General features: G+C 39.1%; 1 protein-coding gene across 3 annotated transcripts in view; it reads right to left on the reverse strand.

Annotated features, from left to right (window-relative positions):
* The window catches only part of ptk7b (protein tyrosine kinase 7b), a 72,885-nt gene extending 53,993 nt beyond the window's left edge, over window positions 1-18,892 (reverse strand). The window contains exons 1-2 of one of the 3 annotated variants that reach the window (XM_055029639.1): window positions 18,635-18,892; window positions 18,379-18,509 (exon numbers count right to left, since the gene is read on the reverse strand). In XM_055029639.1, the coding sequence (XP_054885614.1) occupies window positions 18,379-18,490 (112 nt within the window). In that variant the 5' untranslated portion in view covers window positions 18,491-18,509; window positions 18,635-18,892. Of the gene's footprint in view, window positions 1-18,378 lie in introns of all 3 variants that reach the window. The other 2 variants (XM_055029638.1, XM_055029637.1) reach the window with 2 other exon arrangements.
* Between the last annotated feature and the right edge of the window lie 1,174 nt (window positions 18,893-20,066).

Genomic DNA, 20,066 nt, shown 5'->3' on the forward strand with positions numbered 1-20,066 from the left:
GATGAAAGAAACTAACTTAATTGCTCCAATGACAATAGATAGCTCCTTGTAAAGGCTGTCCTACTTCCCCCAGGAATTTAGACCAACTCAGATAAGAGAGAGGCATTAAAAGTTCAGATTTAAAACCATCAGGGAATCCATGAAGCTTCCAGAAAACTTTTAAGTTACTCAGAGCGACCATTAAAAACAAACCTCATTGTTTTGCCCAACAAACCACAATGAGCAGTAATTATATAGTGAATGCTGGTTAACAAGGCATGGTGGTGATGCAGCATCAGTGGAGGTTTTTTAATGATTAAAGCAGAATAATTAGCTCTAATTACTTCCTGCTTTACACACCACCCCCTGCAGACATGCACACACACAGAGAACAATGTTTTACTTTACCTAAGGCTCAGGCTGAGAGTTAATGGGGACAGTGGAGAGACAGTTGAGGAGGAAAACAGGAAGGGGGGAAGAGTTCAGAGTCTTTATGCAAGCTTACCGGACGCTTGCATAAAATGTGCACCAACACGACCCTAAAACACCAGGATTGCATACATATGCCTGTGCACAGTAGGTTTGTTTGTGAGATTAAACTAAAAAGAAAGTGGGTGACAAAAACACCAATTATAGGCTCATTTGTATGTACATCACAGTCTTCTTTTGTATTGAGTAAGATGTGGCGAGACACTTCTCTCTGCACTATGGTGTGAGAGTGGCAGCCTTAAAACTAAGCCCTACGTTTCAATGCTTTGAATGAGACTGCCTCTGTGGTTCTTCTGAAACTCTGGTCTCCATTAGTATGAGTCACAACTTGACATAGAAAACTAATATATTCCATGGATAAATCCAAGCAGAAAAAAAGTCAGTTCAACTGACAATTAAGGTTAAAATATACTGGTGAGGCTTGATTTCTTTTTGTTTTTAAATAGAAGCCTAATCTACAAAGCAGATTGGCAATATTAAGAAATTATGTAATTTTTACCTTTTGTGATTCAAATGTTTCTGAGCTTTAGATGATTTCTACTGAACCCAAAGCAAATTACATGTGAATTACAAATTACAAAGTTGCATTCTGACTTAATGGCACTAGATTGCATTAGTTAACCAGTTACTCCCTCTCCTCATGGGTTGACTTATTACAGAACTGCACTCCTGACTAGATCTGGGAAATGTCTTTTGTGTATTTTTTAATTAAATGTCTAATAAACTCATTGCACAGTGTTGGTGTCTCTCCTTTGCTCTTGCTGCAACAAAGATAACACACCACCCCCTGCAAGAGACATGGTCCACTGCTGAACTCGGAGGTCTTCATGACTCCCACTTGGTCTCACTGTGATCAAAGCAAATCACCGAACATTGACACTGTGCATTATGTTGATCCCATAGCTCCCAACCAAGGCAATCTCAGTCCTACCAGCAGGAATGCCTCATAATGACTGAATCTTGCATTTCCAAAGACAGACACCCATCTGATAAGTCTTAATCACATTCAGAGTCACTCTTACGCCAAATGAGCATTCCTCTAAAGATGCATAAATTAGCAAGCAAAGATGAGGACACGAACTAGAACAATGAGGCAACACAATTTCCACCAGCCTTCAGCATCAATCAAAAACAGTGAGGAGGGGATAAGACCATTACCTTCAACACTACACAACTTTTGTAAGCTATAAAGCACAAAACAGCCTAAAATACCCAACATACCCCAAACCACAAAGTGATTGATCATTCAGGTAGGAGGAACCAAATCACAGACCACAAAAGGTCAACATTCACCTTGCAGCAAAATTAATTTAAACAGGCTATGATGTACATGTTACCTTCAATAACTTCTGACTGAAAGCTCAAAAAGACCACTATGGCTGCATACAACAGGTCTTTCTACAGAAAAAAGGGGGGCTTCATTTCATTATCCTGCAGAAAAAAAAATTAGGTTTCCTGGAATTTCCAGTTTTACGTGGCATGTCCCGTCTTTTTTCCTTCAAGGGGAAAAAAGACGGGAATGTTTTCAGCACTTTAATCTCTGTCATGTCTGTATAAAAGACAACCTCATTCAAAAAGGGGAATTCTGAAGTAAAATGAACAAAATTAGGTGTAAATTAAAGAGAAGTTGTAAAATTGAAACTCAAAGGCAGTTGAGAATTTGGTGAAAATGTAATTAGAAAGATATTTCATAAAAAAATGTCTAAACCATGATAACACAAAGGGGGAATAAAGTTTTACAACAAGCGTGCAGACATAAAGTAGTCATGTGCCAACTATTTCACTTTCTGTCACGTTACCACTAACCTCAAAGTATTTTTTTTTAATGATTATTGGTTGTAGACCAAGAATGAGTAGAACAAGACTGTGAAAAGTGGTTCTCAGAAAACATTTAAAAGCTATAATCCGAGTCATTACTTTGTTCAACTCCTCTTCACTGCAATTACAGCTACAAATGTTTTGGGGTATGGATCTATTGGAACTCTCTCGATGCACAGTCCTCTTTGCTAGCCTCAAGCTCTATCACATTGGCAAGAGATGGTCTTTCAGAGAACTAAAAATACATGGGAGGAAACGCCTCAAACAATAAGGATGAGGCACTATGTGAACCTACGTGGAATTGTTGGAAATTAAGGAATTTGTCATGACAAATACAGGGAATCAACACTCATGACTATGACATTTTACCCATCCATTGAGAATATGCACATCTTACAGAATACACACAATACTTCCAAGTATGTAATATCCTTAAACCATTACACTGTAGCACTGACTTTAATGTTAATGGCCACTGTCCTGGTGGAAGGTGAACTTTGACCCCAGTACCAGATTGAAGTCCCAAACTGGTTTTCAAACCAGACTACCCTGAGTCATGGACCCTGAACAGCGTTCACATTCCTCCCGAACAAAAGTGTCACCACAACGTCAGCCTGAAAAGTTCTTATTTAGTCTGAGCATCTTCTTCCACATATTCCTGAGTCCCCAACATGACTTGTGCCAAACATTAAATGTTCTGACAACAGTGACTTTCTACTAGCCACTTCACCTTAAGGTTTGTAGAGTTGTGGATTTCTGCAGCTACTCCAGAGTTACTGTAGGCCTCTAAACTCTTTTGACCTGTCAGATGTTTCTTGAACTTTACAAACTTTACAAATGTTTTTTGCAACAATTTTGAAAAACAATGTATTGTTTTCCTTTTACTGTATAATTATGTGCTGCTTGGTGTTGGTTTACCATCAAACCCCAACAAAAATGGGAGATGAAGTTGTTTTTTGCCAGGCACCGTGGAAAGGGGTAGCTTAAATGTCACATATGCATCATGATAATGAAGGTTTTAGTTGTGGACACCTGAAGAGGGCTCTCCCTGTTACACTGAGAATATATGATGGTATAATGATACTTGACCACGGCTCTAATTAAATGCTATTCCCTTTTAACAGACAGCAACAGCTACTCAAATCGTTTTATCCCCCATGTCACCCCGGGGCATCTCTCTGTAACAAATCTCTCTCCTCTTTCCACCTTTCTCATTGAAAGTTGGAGATCCTGAGAAGCTGGCAGCGGCTGGAGAGAAGCAGCTTGCATTTCAAGACAAAGCCCCAATCCTGTCAGAAAGGCGACACTTTTCAACCCAGGACTGCCATTTATCACCAACAACCTGATTTTCTACCCAATCTCTCTCATATCTTGCTGCTTGACAGTTGTTTTTCCTCCATGTAGATAAACTTTCAGAAAAGCTATGTAGTCTGTCCTCTTTTGTCCTCATAATGCTGCATAGAAAAATTCCCACAATGTTAAGGTATACAAGGTGAGACGGACTCACTGTTTGAGTTTCACAAAGATAGAAAGACAGGGAGAGAGTCACTGACTACCATTGCGTCAGTGTTCATTTATTCATGTTTGGGCAAAGTGCATTATCTGTGTGGACTTGTAGCATTAGCACTGCAACCGTCCAGCTTTTTATGAACAAACAAAACCAAAATTACCTTCATCTAGGATTTTGTTGGTTTAGTACCAAAAAACATATTATGCTCTAACCATATGGAAAATTTACACAATCCACCTACTTGTATGTTAGTCAAATATAGAAACGATTTTACAAACAGTGCACTTTTGTTCGGTTTGCTAAGAAAGAGTGAGAAGTACCAAGCCTCCTCTTATCGCCTCTCAAAGGAGGTTAATAAATGTGAAACAACTTTGACGGACGATGAGCAGCAGGTCAACAATCACAAGGAACGGATTAACACAAGCTCTCCAAATTTAGTTAAAAATAGCAAATTTAAGTCTTCAACACCACCAGAACAGCTAAAACCTAAAAAAGTACTTTTTTTGTTAAATAGTAGTAAATAGGAAGCATATGTTCTTATATTAAATTATAGCTCTAGTTTTAGAATCCCTTCCAATTACTTTTTCCAATTAAACTCTCACCAGTAATAAAACATACAATGCTTTGCAAAAGTATGCAACCACAAACTTCAATACTTATGTGATAGACCAACACAATGTAAAATGCATGAACTGTAGCAAGAGAGAAACAACAATGAGAACATTTTCCATCATAAAAACATCATGTCAGCCTTATGTAACGAAGTCTGAACACACATTATTTTGTTCTTGTCTGGTTTATAATTTAGATTTGTTTTGAATACATCTAACTGGGATCAGAAGAGGTCAGACCCCACCGCATGATTCGAACCAGAACCAGATTAGCATCACAGGATCAAGCTGGCAAAGACCAAGAGGACACATAGCTACACATGCAATTCTTTACAAGGGTAATTAGGTTAGTTACCATGTTGTGGACCGTTTCTCAGCTCCTCTCCAGACTGAAGAAGGCAGCACTTATGCAACACAAGGATAATCAGGATGCAGGCATCTTTCATATACCATGAGTCACAGTGTCTTTAGTATTTCATGCAAGTCTATTCAGGAACAAACTGACAAAAAAGTTTGTGAATTTTTTCACAAGCTTTTAAAAAAGCTTGTAAAAAAATTTCACCAGCTGGCGAAAACCTTTGGATGTTCAATCTTTATGATTACGTTATGTCTATCAGTGTGAGGCTATGCAGAGACCTGAGCGTGTCTTTCAGGGGAAGGTTGACCGACCTCCGTTTCTTTATTGACCCTCTAAACCTCCCCCTTTACTCACAACTCAAAATGCTCCAGATCTCGAATATAACCACATTCCCGCCTCAGATTGAAGCAGCCCTGAGGGCGTTCTTCAAAACTCAGGTTAACGACTTTAAGCAACTTTCAAGGACTGACTCACCAACTTCACCCTTATATAAAACTATATTAAATACCAGCTCTCAAAGACATTTTAGACAGAACTGCAACTGTGGAAGAAGAAAGCAAGATACTCATGTAAGTTTGTAACAGGATGTGACGTGTAATTTTAAAAAGACATGTTAGAATTTTATAAAGGGATTAATCATCTTTCTCTAGACTGGAAGACTGAAGGGACAAAATATATGTAGTATTAAGGTAAACAAAATGTTAATTTTAGAAAATGGGGACAAGGACACTTGCAAAAACGTCAAATGTCAGAAGACAGACAGACCTGCCCTGAATAAAGATGAACAATGGAGGAAACTTCTGGTTGACAAAGTGGTAAATCTGTCCTGAACAAAGATGGACGAACAGTGAACCCTGGCCTAGACGAAGATATACGAAGCGAGAAACCTGTCCTGGTCGAAGACAGAGGGACAGGGAACATGTCCTGGCTGAAGATGAAAACCTTCTCTGGAAAGAGACAATGGAGGAAACTTATACCAGTTGACAAAGGACAACACGTGTCCTGAACAAAGACAAATGAAAAGCAAAAACTGTCCCGAATAAAAGGCAAAACTTGTAATGAACAAAGATGACAAAAGGAGAAACTTGTCCTGAATGAAGATGGACAAAGATGGAAACCTCCTGTCGATGAAGATGGAAACCTGCTCTGGACGAAGACCGAAATTGGAGGCAATTTGTACTGTTTGACTAATGAGAAACCTGCCCTGGGTAAATAGAAATCATGTCCAGAGAAGATGGACAGAAAAGTATCTTTGGGGCCCTGACCTGCTGCTACAATTTTCAAAATACAGGTCTGATTTATTGGTCGGTACACACTGCTCTCCACACACTGGTTTCTTTTGCATTCAAACTAGGTTTAAAGAGAAACTGTAGCGTAGGAATAAAACGTGCAACCTATAAGCCTCGTTCCTCAATGCACCCATCGCAGGTTTGAGTCCCGACCTTTGTCTTCCTCCTCTCTCACGACCCACTTTATCAACTAAAGACCATTAGAGCCAAAAAATCCTTTAAAAAAAACAAACTGCTGAACTCACCAAGGCAGTAAAATTAGTGACAGTCTTAGGTTTCCCAATGGAGTCCAACAGTTGGAGGTCTGGACCAGCTGCATGGCTTCCATGAGCCCAGAACACTCTGTGGAGGCCTCAGCATTTCCTCACCCATGTTTAATGCCTTTTGAACCGCAGAGATTAACAAAGCTCCAGAAAACAACACGATCAAAGAAAGGAAGGAAAAGCTGCAGGACATCCAGCTCCTTCTTATAAAAGATGAGAAACACTTGGACTTGATTCTATGAACAGCAGCACTTCTTTAATTCATGACTAGCCTCCAGTCTGCTGCAGAATCTTCACTCCTACAAGTGGAGCTGATGTAAAGATAACTGCAGCTTTCATCAGGATACAATGGTTTTCTCACCTAAACACTTGAAAGTTGGGAGATAATTATACCACAGGAGTTTAAATGAGACTAGTGTTGAGACAGACTGTCAATAACAGTACGGCTGACTTTTGGCACATATCTTTCCAGCTTTGCTTGTATTTAAAAGCAACGAGTGCTCCGAGGCGTCCGTCACTCAAGACTCTTGGTTTGAACATGATTTCTTCTTTTTCTGACAGCCGACCGCAGAATTTCTCAATCTCACTCCAGGGAGCAAGCTGCTGTTTCAGTAGTCTTTTCCTGGTTTCGGAGCATCTGTGTAAATGCTGAAAAGAGTGATAGGGCGGAGGTTCAACTCGGGGGCTCGTGTGTCATCTGACCTCATTTCAAGACGGCCCTGAGAGGTTGCAAGGGGGAAAGGCAGAGGTGTAGCTTTCACTGCAACCTTTTCTTTGCTTCCTGCGAGATGACAGGACACAAAGGCACAGAAAGAGTTGTGCCTGGAAACCATCCCAAGAGAGATGAAAGAGTACCAGTGAAGTCATGATGCAAAAACGCATCTGGGCAAAAAAAAACAAAAAACCCAGAGCTACATCTCTGAATAAGGTGCCAAAATGTTGCAACTCACAAAGGAGGATAGGAGGGTGTTTGACAAACTAGTGTGATGCAAAGTGAAGGATTTGCCAGGAGCATCATAATATGCACAAGACACCTATTAGATCAAAAGTTAAAATAGAGCTCAGGTTTTGCTGTTGAAAATATAGCAAAATGTATATAAATTTGAAATAGCCAAGTCCATTTTGTTTTACATCTTGTGCTTATTTAGATGTTGAATTCATTTCCCAAAAGAAATGATTGAAACAAAAAGAAGTTAAGTGTTTTCTGTCATTTTTAAATTCTATTTAAGAAATAAAAGGGAGACAAAAATTTATTCAAACTGGATTTGATATGAGAAAATCAGAGACTTTGTTTTTGAGCCATTTTGCCCAGTCCTATTCCCTATGTGAATTATATGACTATAGTAGATTATTACACCATGTTGACCATCTTTTAAGGCAAATGTAGAGCAATATGGCTGAATCCTTCTGATTTGTACAATGTGATCTGTAAAATGCAGAATATCACAAGTGAAATCCACTACAAAACATAGATTTTATAGTTTGTCAATTTGATCTGGTAAAAAACCAGAAAGAAATACAATCAGCCCATTTTTTGCATTTGAATAGTGAAAGAGTACTTTTGAATCTGGGCTTCAATGCTAAACAGATGACACCACTGCTCACTAAAATATAGCAAAGAAAACACCTCCTTGTTTCTATTGTGCGAGAAACTTTCAATTAAATTTTTACCTCAAAGTGAAAGATCACGGAGTCATGTTTTAAAAGTGACAGAGAAGCAAACTGCAACAAATGAAGCAGAGCAACATTAAGTGCATCAATAATCAGTAACATGCTTTTAAAAGCCAGAAGCAGACCATAAACTCATCGGCAGAGAAGTCTTTTGTTCAAGCATGAATCTGTGTTCATGTAACTTCAAAAAAAAAAAAAAAAAAAAAAAAAAAAAAAAAGAAATCCATCCACAGTAAAAGATTCTGGTTTTGAGAAGCATGGGGCCTCCATCTGCACGACAGGACGTCAACAACCAAACAGCTGGCGGGCTTCTCCTGCAACGGTTGTTGTTGAGGCCCACAGGGAGTCCGCAGCCTTCACCCTCCTCACCACACACACGCAAACACCCACACACCCGGCAACACGACGAAAGACAGGACCGTTGCCGTCCGCCTGGGTCCTAACCTGGATGAGGACACAAAAGCCACGGTGGTCCGGGGGAGGGAGAATTCTTTGAGATCCTCATCCGCTGTGCGTTACTGTGGGAGGAAACAACGGCAGCACAACATCGATTTCCTCTGCCTTTTGGCACATGGGGACAAGCTGAGGGACCATTGTTAATTGTCAGACACAACACAACACATTTCTGTCTGTCGTCACCTTGGCAGATAAGGACAGGAAACACTGGCCCCGTGCAGCATAATCAACAACGTTGTGTCAGCTGGCTGCACCTGCACAGAGCAGCCCATTGTTAAGACCTGCGTTACGTCTGTCCTCTGTGGGCTTTTAGACTCTCATTTCTGAGGGCACATGTGCACAATATTGACTGAGGCTGATAATAACTGATGGATATGTGCAGTCACAACCATACAGTCCTATTAGGACTGAAGCGATTAAACAGATGAATCATGATTAATCAACTGTTGAAATAATCTTCACCTAATTTAGTAATTGATCAATCATTCACTGGAGTATGCAGACTCTAAAAAAGCAGATTTACTGAAAGAACAACACCTTAAGATCACTGAGCCAAAATGGGGCAAAAAATATATACATTTTGCATTGAAGATAATAAAATTTATTTATGCAGAACTCCTGAAGTGATATAGTTTTAGTTCCAATTAGTTCAAATTCTGTGCAAAAGATCTATTAGGGATGTTTTCCTATCGAGTTATTAATTGGAAATAAGCAGATTAGCCATACATAAAGTTGAGCAGAAAGGGCTGAGCTTCTCACATACTGATATTAGACATAGTGTAGTTGTAGATGCATCCTGCAAATGATCAAGGGTTCTCTAAAGAATTGCCATCGCATTGCATGTCAGGCAATGCAATGTTTAATTTCTAATTAAAAGAGGAATTGATTTATTTACATTTTAATGCATTTCTAATGCTGTATAAGATTGCTAAAGGAAAAATCTGCAGAATTTGGATAGTTTTTGTCCAATTAATCATCAAAATAAATCAGTTAATCAGAATAATTAATTACTAAAATAGTCAGTCGCAGTCCTAAATCAAATTTTGTTAAAATGAGTTATGGAACCACTTGATTTTCATAATTTAAAATCTTTTTTTTTTTTAAACAGACTACAAAAAGTGTCCATAGAACTCAAGGATGAACACGTCTTCAAGTAGCTGAGAAAAAAAAAAAAAAAAGAAAAGTAGAGGAAAATATCTGTGCCAATTGAGAACAAAACCCCTAACAGGCTCTCTGTCGGTTATATATTCTGTGGGTGTTTTGGACAACGGAGACACAAATTGAACCCCTAAGACAAAGCGAGCGCTCTTTCAAATCAGAATATTTCTGGAGGAAACCCGCATATAAAAACAGCTTTGACGAATCTGCTTTTCCTATCAGCAGAGCAACTTCAGAGAGGCAGACTCCTTCCAAGACCTCCTTATTTTGCAAACCTACTCAATTATTCCTCCTGTGCTGCTCCATCCTGCTGTCTGGCTTAACACAGACTCCTTAGAGGAAGGTTCAAAAAGAGGACAACGCCAGAAAGGATGGAGGAGCTTTGAGGAAGGGTGGCTCAGTACTTGGCATGGTTTGTGAAAGTGGAACGAGCAAAGTGGAAAAGAGCAGAGGGAGGTGAAAGACAGTGCGGCTACATAAATGGTGGAGAAGAAATGAAGCTGTTGCTGGTGGTCGGTTTGCTTAACGTGATTTAAAAAACCCAGAAAAACAACCATGTTTGTTGTCTAGTGAATCCCTCTCCTCTAAAGCAATTAGTGCCTGCTAACACAGAACAATGCTGCTCATAATGAGCAAGATCTGCTGGGTGCACAGACCACAAACATAGTTGCCTGTTCTTTGGTCAGCACAGGTCACATCTCGTGATTATAAAGCCATTAAATTCAACCAGAGAGGCTGGCTCTCCTGAAAATCATGCGGTTAAATTGGCCCATTTGAAACAATGTTCACATCTAGGATGCATCACTCTTCTGCATTTACAGGTTTTTAAAAACTATTTTCATGCAGCCACATAATCTCACAAACATGTAGAAATACGCTTGTTTTTTGCTGATTGATTGATTAATCGCTTATTCTGACGATTAATCATCAGTGAAGTAATCGTTACACAGAAGTCAAAATCATGGGAGTTGAAAAATCCAAACAGCTTAGAAGAATAAGTGCATCTTCTTGGTTGATTTATTAATTTTCAACGCTTTGCTCCAAATCCCAGGAGAACAGAGACAAAGCTGGCGCTCTGAACAGGAAGTCAAGGGAGCCGGGAAGATCTAAAACATTCTGATAAACCCATCCACATCAGTCTGGCTCGCATCATCCTCCGCACCGGCCCAGCTGGGTTAATTTGGGCGAGAGGACCATAAGTTCAACGCATCACGCTACCATGGAGATGGACCCAATCCCCGGACCTCTGCTGTAACCTCAACAGAAAAACAAAGAGCATCTCCAAACAGAAAGCACAGCAGCTGAATGAATCGGTCACAGAACACTTTCGTTTTTAGCATCTGAGAGGCTGGGCCGACTGAACGGCTCGAGGTGAAACAGCCGGTGACGATATCAGACACCAGAGGCCTGGTCAGCCTGTTTCCATGCACCGCTGCGACAAAGATGAGCTGAATAGAAGCTGCCGGGTGTCTCTCCGCCTGTGGCCTGTTGCTCTGATGAATTCATTCAGCCTCAGGCAACAAAGAGTTAATGGCTGCAGGGTTTATGCGATGGCATGCCTTCCTCCCCTCCTCGCCCTTCTTTATTCCCCCCTCTCCCTTCAAACGGTCTGCAGCCAAATGAGGCATTCCTGCACGTTTCAATCGGATGCATTTAAATGCAACGGCAGCACTGCTCACGCTTTGCCCCCAAACACTGAAAACAAAACGGGGATTTTGTTACACTGTGTAGCCCCTCCCGCCCCTCCTCAACGTGGGCCTCATACCTGCCTGCCAGGCAGAGAAACTGGAGTATCACAGGAGGGAGTTACAAGGTCAGGCTGCCAAACAAATACACTTCTTTTGCCGAGGGATGATTATATGTAAACTTAAAGAAAAAGAAAAATTACTGACTTGCTATGAGTTTAACCAAATCTTATTTCTGCAGTTCAGCAGAAATCATGAAATTTCGTCCAGATCCCAAGGAACAGAATGGAAAAACAATAAAACTATTGCAGGAAAACATGACCAAGGTTCATTTGAATGCCAGCTGTGACTAGTCACTGAATGCTGCCTTTAAAAGGCCAAAGTAACTTAAAATTTACAACTCCTCTTAATAAATGTGCCTGCTCCTTTAAAAGCACAAATTCTGCTTTATTTCAAAATTTTATCTTTAAAATTAACTGAGCAACATTTGAGAGATTCCTTGTCCCTAGACAATAATCAAATATTTTTACTAGCTATTTGTGGATGTTAAGGACTACAACCTCATGGTAACACCTATAATGACCCATTTTCAATTCATTCATAACTGTCTATTTTATGTTCAAATGCCAGATGCACTTTAATATGCATCAACATGCACAGTCAAAAAAACAACTTTACACGCTCCAATGAGCACCAAGAAAAGTAAATGTTCCTCCTGGACACCATCGTGTCATGTTATTGCGCCAAGTTATTTCAGCTTCCCAAACATTGCTTTACAATATTTTAGATATACTCTTGAAGAAACTGAGCATAGTAGTGTGCACCAATCCCAGTTTCCTGACCCATCAAACCCAATTTTGGATTTTTTTTTGTCTGAAAAGTCGCTTAATATAGCGAGAAAGTTGCTAAGTTGGCAACAGTGATGTGACAATTGTTAACGTTGTGCATGCATGAAGTCTTGTCACGATTGTTTGTGGAGATATAAAGATAAGTAATAAGAATAATTTATTACTCCTTTTTTAGTGTCTAAAGACATAGCAATCAGAATCCCACAAAAATAAACAATGCTCTTGAAAAGCATATCTATTTGAAATATACTTCTTCAGTTACATAAAGAAGTGTGAATAATAAGTAGCACAGTAAGCTACAGTACTTGAATTTAATCATATTTTCAAATGTATTCATATTTATTGATGATCTCATTGAACAAACAGTGGAGAAAGTTTCAAAATTAACAATAAAGACAAGATTTTTTTAAAGCATTAATTGCAATTTATCACAAAACAGAAAATCAAAATACTTATAAGAAATGTATCATGATACATGATCAACAATAAATGCTGATGGGAGAGCGTGTCAGAAACTTCTCTCTCATGGCAGAGAAAAACGGGTTGGTGGATAAGATCAATTTATTGATCCAAGTATTGGCCAATCGCCAATCTCCCAATATTAAGGAAATTGGGACTCGTTTATCAGTGCAACCCTAACGGACAGGGAGGCTTTCCCTGAGTTATTTAGAGGAGTAGTTAGGAAAATGCACAAACCACCAGCAGGAGGTGGTTCACTCTGGTGTGTTATTTTACTTCCCTTTAAACTAATGACTTTTAGAGGTGTTAAATTACATTGCTACAGTATTGCAGTGAAAGACACCATAAGCAAAGCTGACTTTGGCATCTGACATCCTAGATTTTCTTTGCAATCCTAGTTGGGAATATTTTAGAAAAACATAAATATTTAGCATCTTTTACAGGCCAACCAAGTGATGCATGGCAGCAAATCCTCAGAAACAATGCAGAAAGAAAAATGCAGCTATGCCAAACACACCAAAATCAAGAGTGCATCACAATCAGTCTTCCAGTTTTGTCAAGACAAAGAGTTGCAGAGGAACCAAGTAAATAAACGGAGATCCTTCATGACAAGATGAGCAACAGACCCGGCAGAAAAGAAAAAGATCCACAACAAAAACCACAGAGCTGCCAAATCACTAACACATGAGCCAACATGTATGATCTTTATTAAAAACATACGGTGGCTTAGTCGCATGGTAGTCAGTATTTTTGCTCTTCTTTACTTGGTTTTGTTTGAGTTTATAGAGCAAAAAGGGGTAAGGTTTTCTCATTCATGTACGATTCTCCCACACACATACCGAAGGTTTAATGTAAGAGCATAGAAAATATTAGCTGACAAGACATCTTATATCATATCCATTTTTCTTTTTAATCTCGCTCAGGCTTGTTTTTGGCAACTGCTGAGCCATGACTTTAAGATGGTTTCAATGAAATGCAAGAAAAGCTCAGGAGACAGGAAAACCTATGTAATCCATAAATAATTTTGCTTTCAAACTGCTGTTACTGACGTGATGAGAGCGACAAACGAGCGCCGGCGACGCATCGATCTGGCGGGTGACACGAAATCTGCAACAAGAGGTTTCACAACCATGAGTTAAACCTCTGAAATGGTGTAAGAAGATCCTCCCCTGAGACCGAAACCCTCCATTATGGACTGAGAGTAAACGGCACATAGTCACTAGGGTTAAAAAAAAAAGAAAAAGTTCAAAAGCTTCACCTAAAGCTGAATAAACATCATCTGATAAATGAGCAGAAACCAGAGCCTCAGAGGGCCTTGAGAAATCCTCCCACGGTCCCACAGCCACTAGTGAAAGTTTCTGATGTCCACAATGACACACGGTAAACAATCTCACTATTTATCCTCGTCAAGTTTTTAACCTCAGTTGTGGAGGACAAGGGAAAAAGTGTAAGGTCTAGAGAATAAGATATGGAATGAAGTCTGGAGACAAATATTTCTTCTTTCTCATCCAGATCTGGACGTTACTGAAATAATCTAGACTTTTTCATGCAGAGCAGCAGCTCCATAATAACTCAATATTAAAAGTCTCTTTTCCCCAAAAATTCTGACCTTAATCTTTTAAAACACAAACACATAATGAAACATGAACTTTCACCATCTTTTCAGGATTCATTTGAACAAATCATATTCTGTACTTTTCCAGAATTTCAAAGGGCTGATAGAAAACTTCAACTTGACTTGAAACTATAAAATATCAGATAAAATTTTTTTTTACCACTTTCCCTCAAAATCTCCATGCTAATTTATGCATCGTCCACATCAGATGACAGTCAGTGTTCTGTAAATAACACAACAAAGTGAACATTGTCCTTATAAAATGATGGCAGATCGCCTGGTGCAGAAAAATTCATCCTCACACAACACATCTCAGTTTATTCAGGAATAATCCTCTTATCCCGTCCTAATGTGGATGAAGGAGCAGCCAAGCAGCCTCCAGGCACAGCAGCGTTAATGAGAGCAAAGCATAAGTTTTTTTTTTCTTTCTTAAATAAAGCTGCAGCAGGTGTGAATGCCAACGAAACGCTCTAAAAGGAAGCCATCTGTTCCAGTACAGTAGGAGCTGCAGTTTATTAACAGGCTAAGCAAACCGCCGGGTGATGCTATAGGTTAGGAGGGAGTCTGCAGGTCGGACACGACCCACACGCTCAGAGCAACAGCATCCAGGCTTCCACAGAGCAACCAACTCAATTAGGCCTGAAGCAATTAATCATGATGAATCGATCACTGAAATAAAGAAACTAAGTAAGTAAATGATTAATTGATAACTGGAGTATACAAACCCGAAAAAGACAATTTGTGGAAAGAACAACATATTCAGAATAGTAATTAAGTCAAACAAACAAAAAAAAGTATATATATATATATATATATATATATATATATATATATATATATATATATACATACATACATACACACATTTTGCATTTTTGATAAAAAAAGGACATCTGTCTGTCATAAGGCTGCAATTACAAATTATTTTAGAACCGATTATTCTATCAATTAATCAGATATAAACAACCATTATACAAATATTTATACGGTAAAAAGGTTTAACAATTGTTTGCATCTATTAAAAGATGCAAACAATTCCTTTTTTAGTAAGAAAAGCAAGCATTTTATTCCTTAAAATGCAGTATTGCATTCCTTTAGAGAGTTTTAACTGGGTGAAGTTAAAACTTTAGCCAAAACTAAACTTCAGCCATATTTATGTCACGTGGTTAAATGAAAAATAATAATTTACTAAAATAATTATTTGCAGCCCTAAATTCAATGGTGGTATAATTAAAAGCACATTAATATGAAGAAATCCTATAGATTTGCATAAAAACAACATAAACATCGCCAAGTAGTGTTTTTCAACATTAAAATACTATATCTAAGCAGTTTTATGTCATAGACGGTGATCCAGATGGCTTCGTCCACAGATGGGAACAACAAAGAGTCGACACACTCAAATGTGATTGTTTTGAGTTGCTTAAGAGTTTTCTAAAAAGTTATGTGCAAATATTTGATTAGAACACCCAGATCCAGTTGAAAATAACCATCAAGAAGAAACAAAAAAAAAAGAGAAAATTATGTCAGATCTACTAAGTCATAAAAAAAAAAAAAAAATTCCACTTTTTTTTTTTTTTTTAACAGCGGGCCGTCTGAGACGACAGAACCTGGAGTGGTTCTGTTCAGACGTTTTATAAAAACAAACCCGCAGCAGACCCGTCTCCCCTGCTGCCGCCGGCACACAGAGGACACATTCATCCCCAAAAACGGGCACCATGAGGCGGTGGAGGGGGACTGGAAGCAGAGACACTTCAGCTCTAAGGAATTTATTCAAGCACTCTTACGGCCACGGCAGCAGCCAAACTCAATCTGCAAGAATCAGAAAAAAACCGACTCAGTTCTGACCCGATGAGCGTTGATTTAATGAGCTCCATCCCCGTCAGGAGAACAGAATTCCTTTTCCACATACTCGGATGTTTACACAGTTTTTCTTCTTCTTTCTCACTCTGCAGCTGAGGTCTTGAACTTTATGAGTCTTAAAGAATGAAGGCAGGAGTTGATTTTTCTTCTTCTTGTTCTTCTGTTTGAGGTTAACGATAAGGGAGCAGAATGAGTCTTTCCCCCACTTCAGGATTCACGCAACATCCATAAACTTTTGCCAAGCTTGGACAGACAATTATCCAATATACTGGAAAGGATACAGCTGTGCTTTCAAAGGTACAATTTATCATGTTGCAGCCAACACTTTAGTATATTTTACTGGAATTTAAATCAAAAAATGGTTCATAATTCTGAAGTGGAAGATAAAGGGTACATACATTTATGCAAACTCCATGCAGAAAGACCTCAGACCGGGATTTGAACCAAGGACCTTCTTACTGCAAGGCAACAGCGCTACCCTTTAAGTCAGCTGCAAATCTGCAAAATAAAACTGCAACGTGGCCGAAACACTGAGTTCATTTAAATCAAAGCTAAAAGCCCAACTGTTTTAAGTTGCTTTGGAGGCATAATAAATAAAACATTGGCCAAAATATTTAATGCGGCACAACAGCACTTGACAAAATGAATGTTCACTGGTTTTCTCAGTTGTTGGCTGTGTGGTGTCTTTAATGACTTTTTGTGTTTTTAATGATGTAAAGCACTTTGAACTGCCTGGTTGCTGAAATGTGCTACACAAATAAACTTAAAAGTTTTCTTTTAATATTTTGTGGTATTATTGTCATAACAAACACAGTGATGGCATAAAAAGCAGTTATTTCCTTTAAATATCTGTACGGCTGTGACTTAAAACATTCAGTCCTTGAAATGCGCTTCTCTACTCATTTTAAAAATTGAGATGTATATCAATAAATTGCACTCATCAAATGCATTTAATTGTGCTTTTTTGAATTGACTGATATTTATTGCTGCTTTTGTGTAAAAGAAAATAATATTTCTACATTACTGTTAGTTTATAAGGGCAAAAATGAATCTAATTTTTCACTAGAAATGCTCATTCCTGTCATGAAGTCCAAGGAAAACAGGTGGTAGCAGCATCATGCTGTGGGGTTGTTGTTTTTTTTCCATGTAAAACAAGAAAGCTGATTAGAGTTGATAGAGAGACAGATGAAGCTAAAAACAGGACATTCCTGGGGGGGGAAAGAAGACATTAGGGGAAGACAAATAAAAAAAGTGGGTCAAATCAAAGCATGAGGATGGCCTAGTCCAAGTCCAGACCCAAATCCAAGAACAGAAACTATGGCATGACTTGAAAAATCGATGGTTGTAGATAATCTCCATCCAATCTGACTGAGTTCAGGATACTTTGCAAAGAACAATAAACATATTTATCTCTCTAGATGTCCAAAAGCTGGCAGAGAAATAACCAGGACTGGATTTAAAAGAATGGGGCCCCTGGGCTGGAGCCAGTTTGGTGCCCTATCCCAGAAAAAAATAAAATTGTTAGGCAAACCCACACATTTACAGGTGCAAATTGATGAATAGTTTGTTAAAAACATCTGACAGATGACTCCATGTTGGTCCCAGAAAGACCATTTTAGAATATTGCTGCGTAGATTAAATTGACAAAACTTCAACAGCATTAAAAAAAAATACCACATGCAAAATGAGACCATGTTTGGAAAACACACACAGTATACAACAACAATAATTTGGGAGCCCCCTAAAACTCAGAGCCCTGGGCTACTGCCTCTTTTAACCAGTTCTGAAGTCTGGCTCAGGACATACCTCCAGTATCTACAGGAAAAACGTATTTTTGTCCCACAGTGGAGACATTTTAGGTATAACACCTAAAATATGTTACACTTAAGGACGTAGGAGCATGCAGATACACTTTTATCATTAAAAAAATAAAAGTTCCCTAAAAGGATAAATGATCCAAAACAGAATAAACGCAAACAGAAACCCACTGTTTCGTACGCTTCACAAAAAAGGTTTGAGGTGCAAACCTCTGAAGAACACAATGCATCCGTACATTTCACTCATTATGCAGGCAGAGTTTGCTGGCGCTCTAAATTTCAGTTGTTTCTCCCCCTCACCGGGGGGCGATGGGGGAGGGGTCCTACTCCAAACACAAACTTTAACTCCGACTTTTCACATCTAAACCCCGCATCCAGGCAGAAGTCTCGGTTATGTGACCAAGATGATGATTAATCAGCGTTTTAACCAGCAGAGCATGCTCAGAAGTGGATACATTGTAACAGAGCGAAGAGAAACTTAGTACCGACCTTGGAGGCAGATGAATCCAGCTGCGTACAGAACATCCAGGAGGGTTTTTCCTCTCCGGGTTACCCCGGGGTTTACTCTCCGCCGGGTTTTACCCCCTGCCGGTACGTCCATGGTTTCCAGTTCGGTTTTCCTTTAGAAAAACCCGCAGCTAGAGTCAAAGCGAGAGTCGAGTCACCGTGTGCGCACAGGTATCCCAGCGCCGCTTCCCTGCGCAGCTCCCCCGGGGGAGAAGCCCGGACGGCCTCGGCTGCTCACCTGGTTTCACCGGAACACGGCAGGAACAAGAGGGAACCCAAACCAGGCCAGCCTACACGAACCACTGAGTTCACACTGAGCAGCTCCGCCGAAAGTTTGGACCCAACTCTAGGAACTTCCAGGTGGCTCACAGGGGGGAAGCTGCGGGAAATGTCGGCTGCTGTGACTCATTCCAGCCCGCTGCGTGGGTTCGACCGAGCTCAGAACCGCCCGGACCGCCTTCAGCCCGGTTTATCTCCCAACTCTGCTTCCTCCCGCTCCGCAGACTCTGAGTGGAGTGGATTTTCTTTCTCTCCCTCTCCCTCTTCACACACATGCAGTGAAGCAGGCTGGGAAAACGGGAAGCGCTTCCTGTAGATACCTTTCACAATTAGAGTCGCAAAGCGGTGGAAACTTGGGATTTTTTCCCAATTTTGCGCCTCTACTTTTGCATAACTCCTCAAGAAGGCCAATCAGATGGATTCTCTTTTGAATTTAAGTCCAGACTTTGACTAAACCATTCTGCAGAGGTGGGTAGCGGACCTAAAAATGGTTCTCAAGTAAGAAGACACTTAGTACGATCTAGTCGATATGATATAGACATATATTTACTTGAGTAAATATATATATGTCTTCGACATATATTTACTCAAGTAAAAGTAAAAAGTAGCCAACCAAGAAATTACTTAAGAGTAAAAAATATTTGGTTAAAAAGTCTGAGTAACTGATCAAATTACCAGTCATTTAACATTTAGAAATTACATCATCAGGCGGACCAAAGTACGAAGTGGACATTTTGGTATTCTAAAGACCAAAATGAGAATAATTCATACAAGTAACAAAAAGTAAACTTAGGCAAAATAAAAATAGTCAAAATCAAAGTACTTCAATATAAAACTTTAACAAAAACTGCAGGTGTGTCTCTGTCAGTTAATTGAGTAAATGTAACTAGTTACCCAAGTCAGCCATTTTGATAAATTAATATGCTTTGACCTAATTTTGGCAAAAAAGATAAATGAGACATATTTTTTTAAATATTTTTTTTTCATTTAACACAATTACCACAGAACCTTTGGTGATTTTCCACATTACTTTCACATTAAACATATATTTTAAAAAATTACTTTGAAGTTCTCTACATCCTTTTAACAACGTGTATAATTCCGGCACCTTGACACATAAACCTCTCTTTTCCAAATGCTGCTTCCGGTAACTCAACTTGGATCAGGAATACAACAGCGCGACCCTCCGGTTTAAACAATCACAGTCTTTTTAAACTTAGACATTCTTTATTTGATGCAAATATTTGACATAAAAAAAATTAAATAACTTAAGTTAAGTGTCAACGATCTACAAATGAGTGTAAATTGAGTTTAACGGCCCATAAATATAATGAAACACAATTTGTGTGGGATACTTTAAAATTTTAAATACATTTATTGCTTATGTTGCA

The sequence above is a fragment of the Poeciliopsis prolifica genome, unplaced genomic scaffold (assembly GCF_027474105.1).
Source record: "Poeciliopsis prolifica strain line A6 unplaced genomic scaffold, Auburn_PproV2 SCAFFOLD005, whole genome shotgun sequence".
NCBI lineage: Eukaryota > Metazoa > Chordata > Actinopteri > Cyprinodontiformes > Poeciliidae > Poeciliopsis > Poeciliopsis prolifica.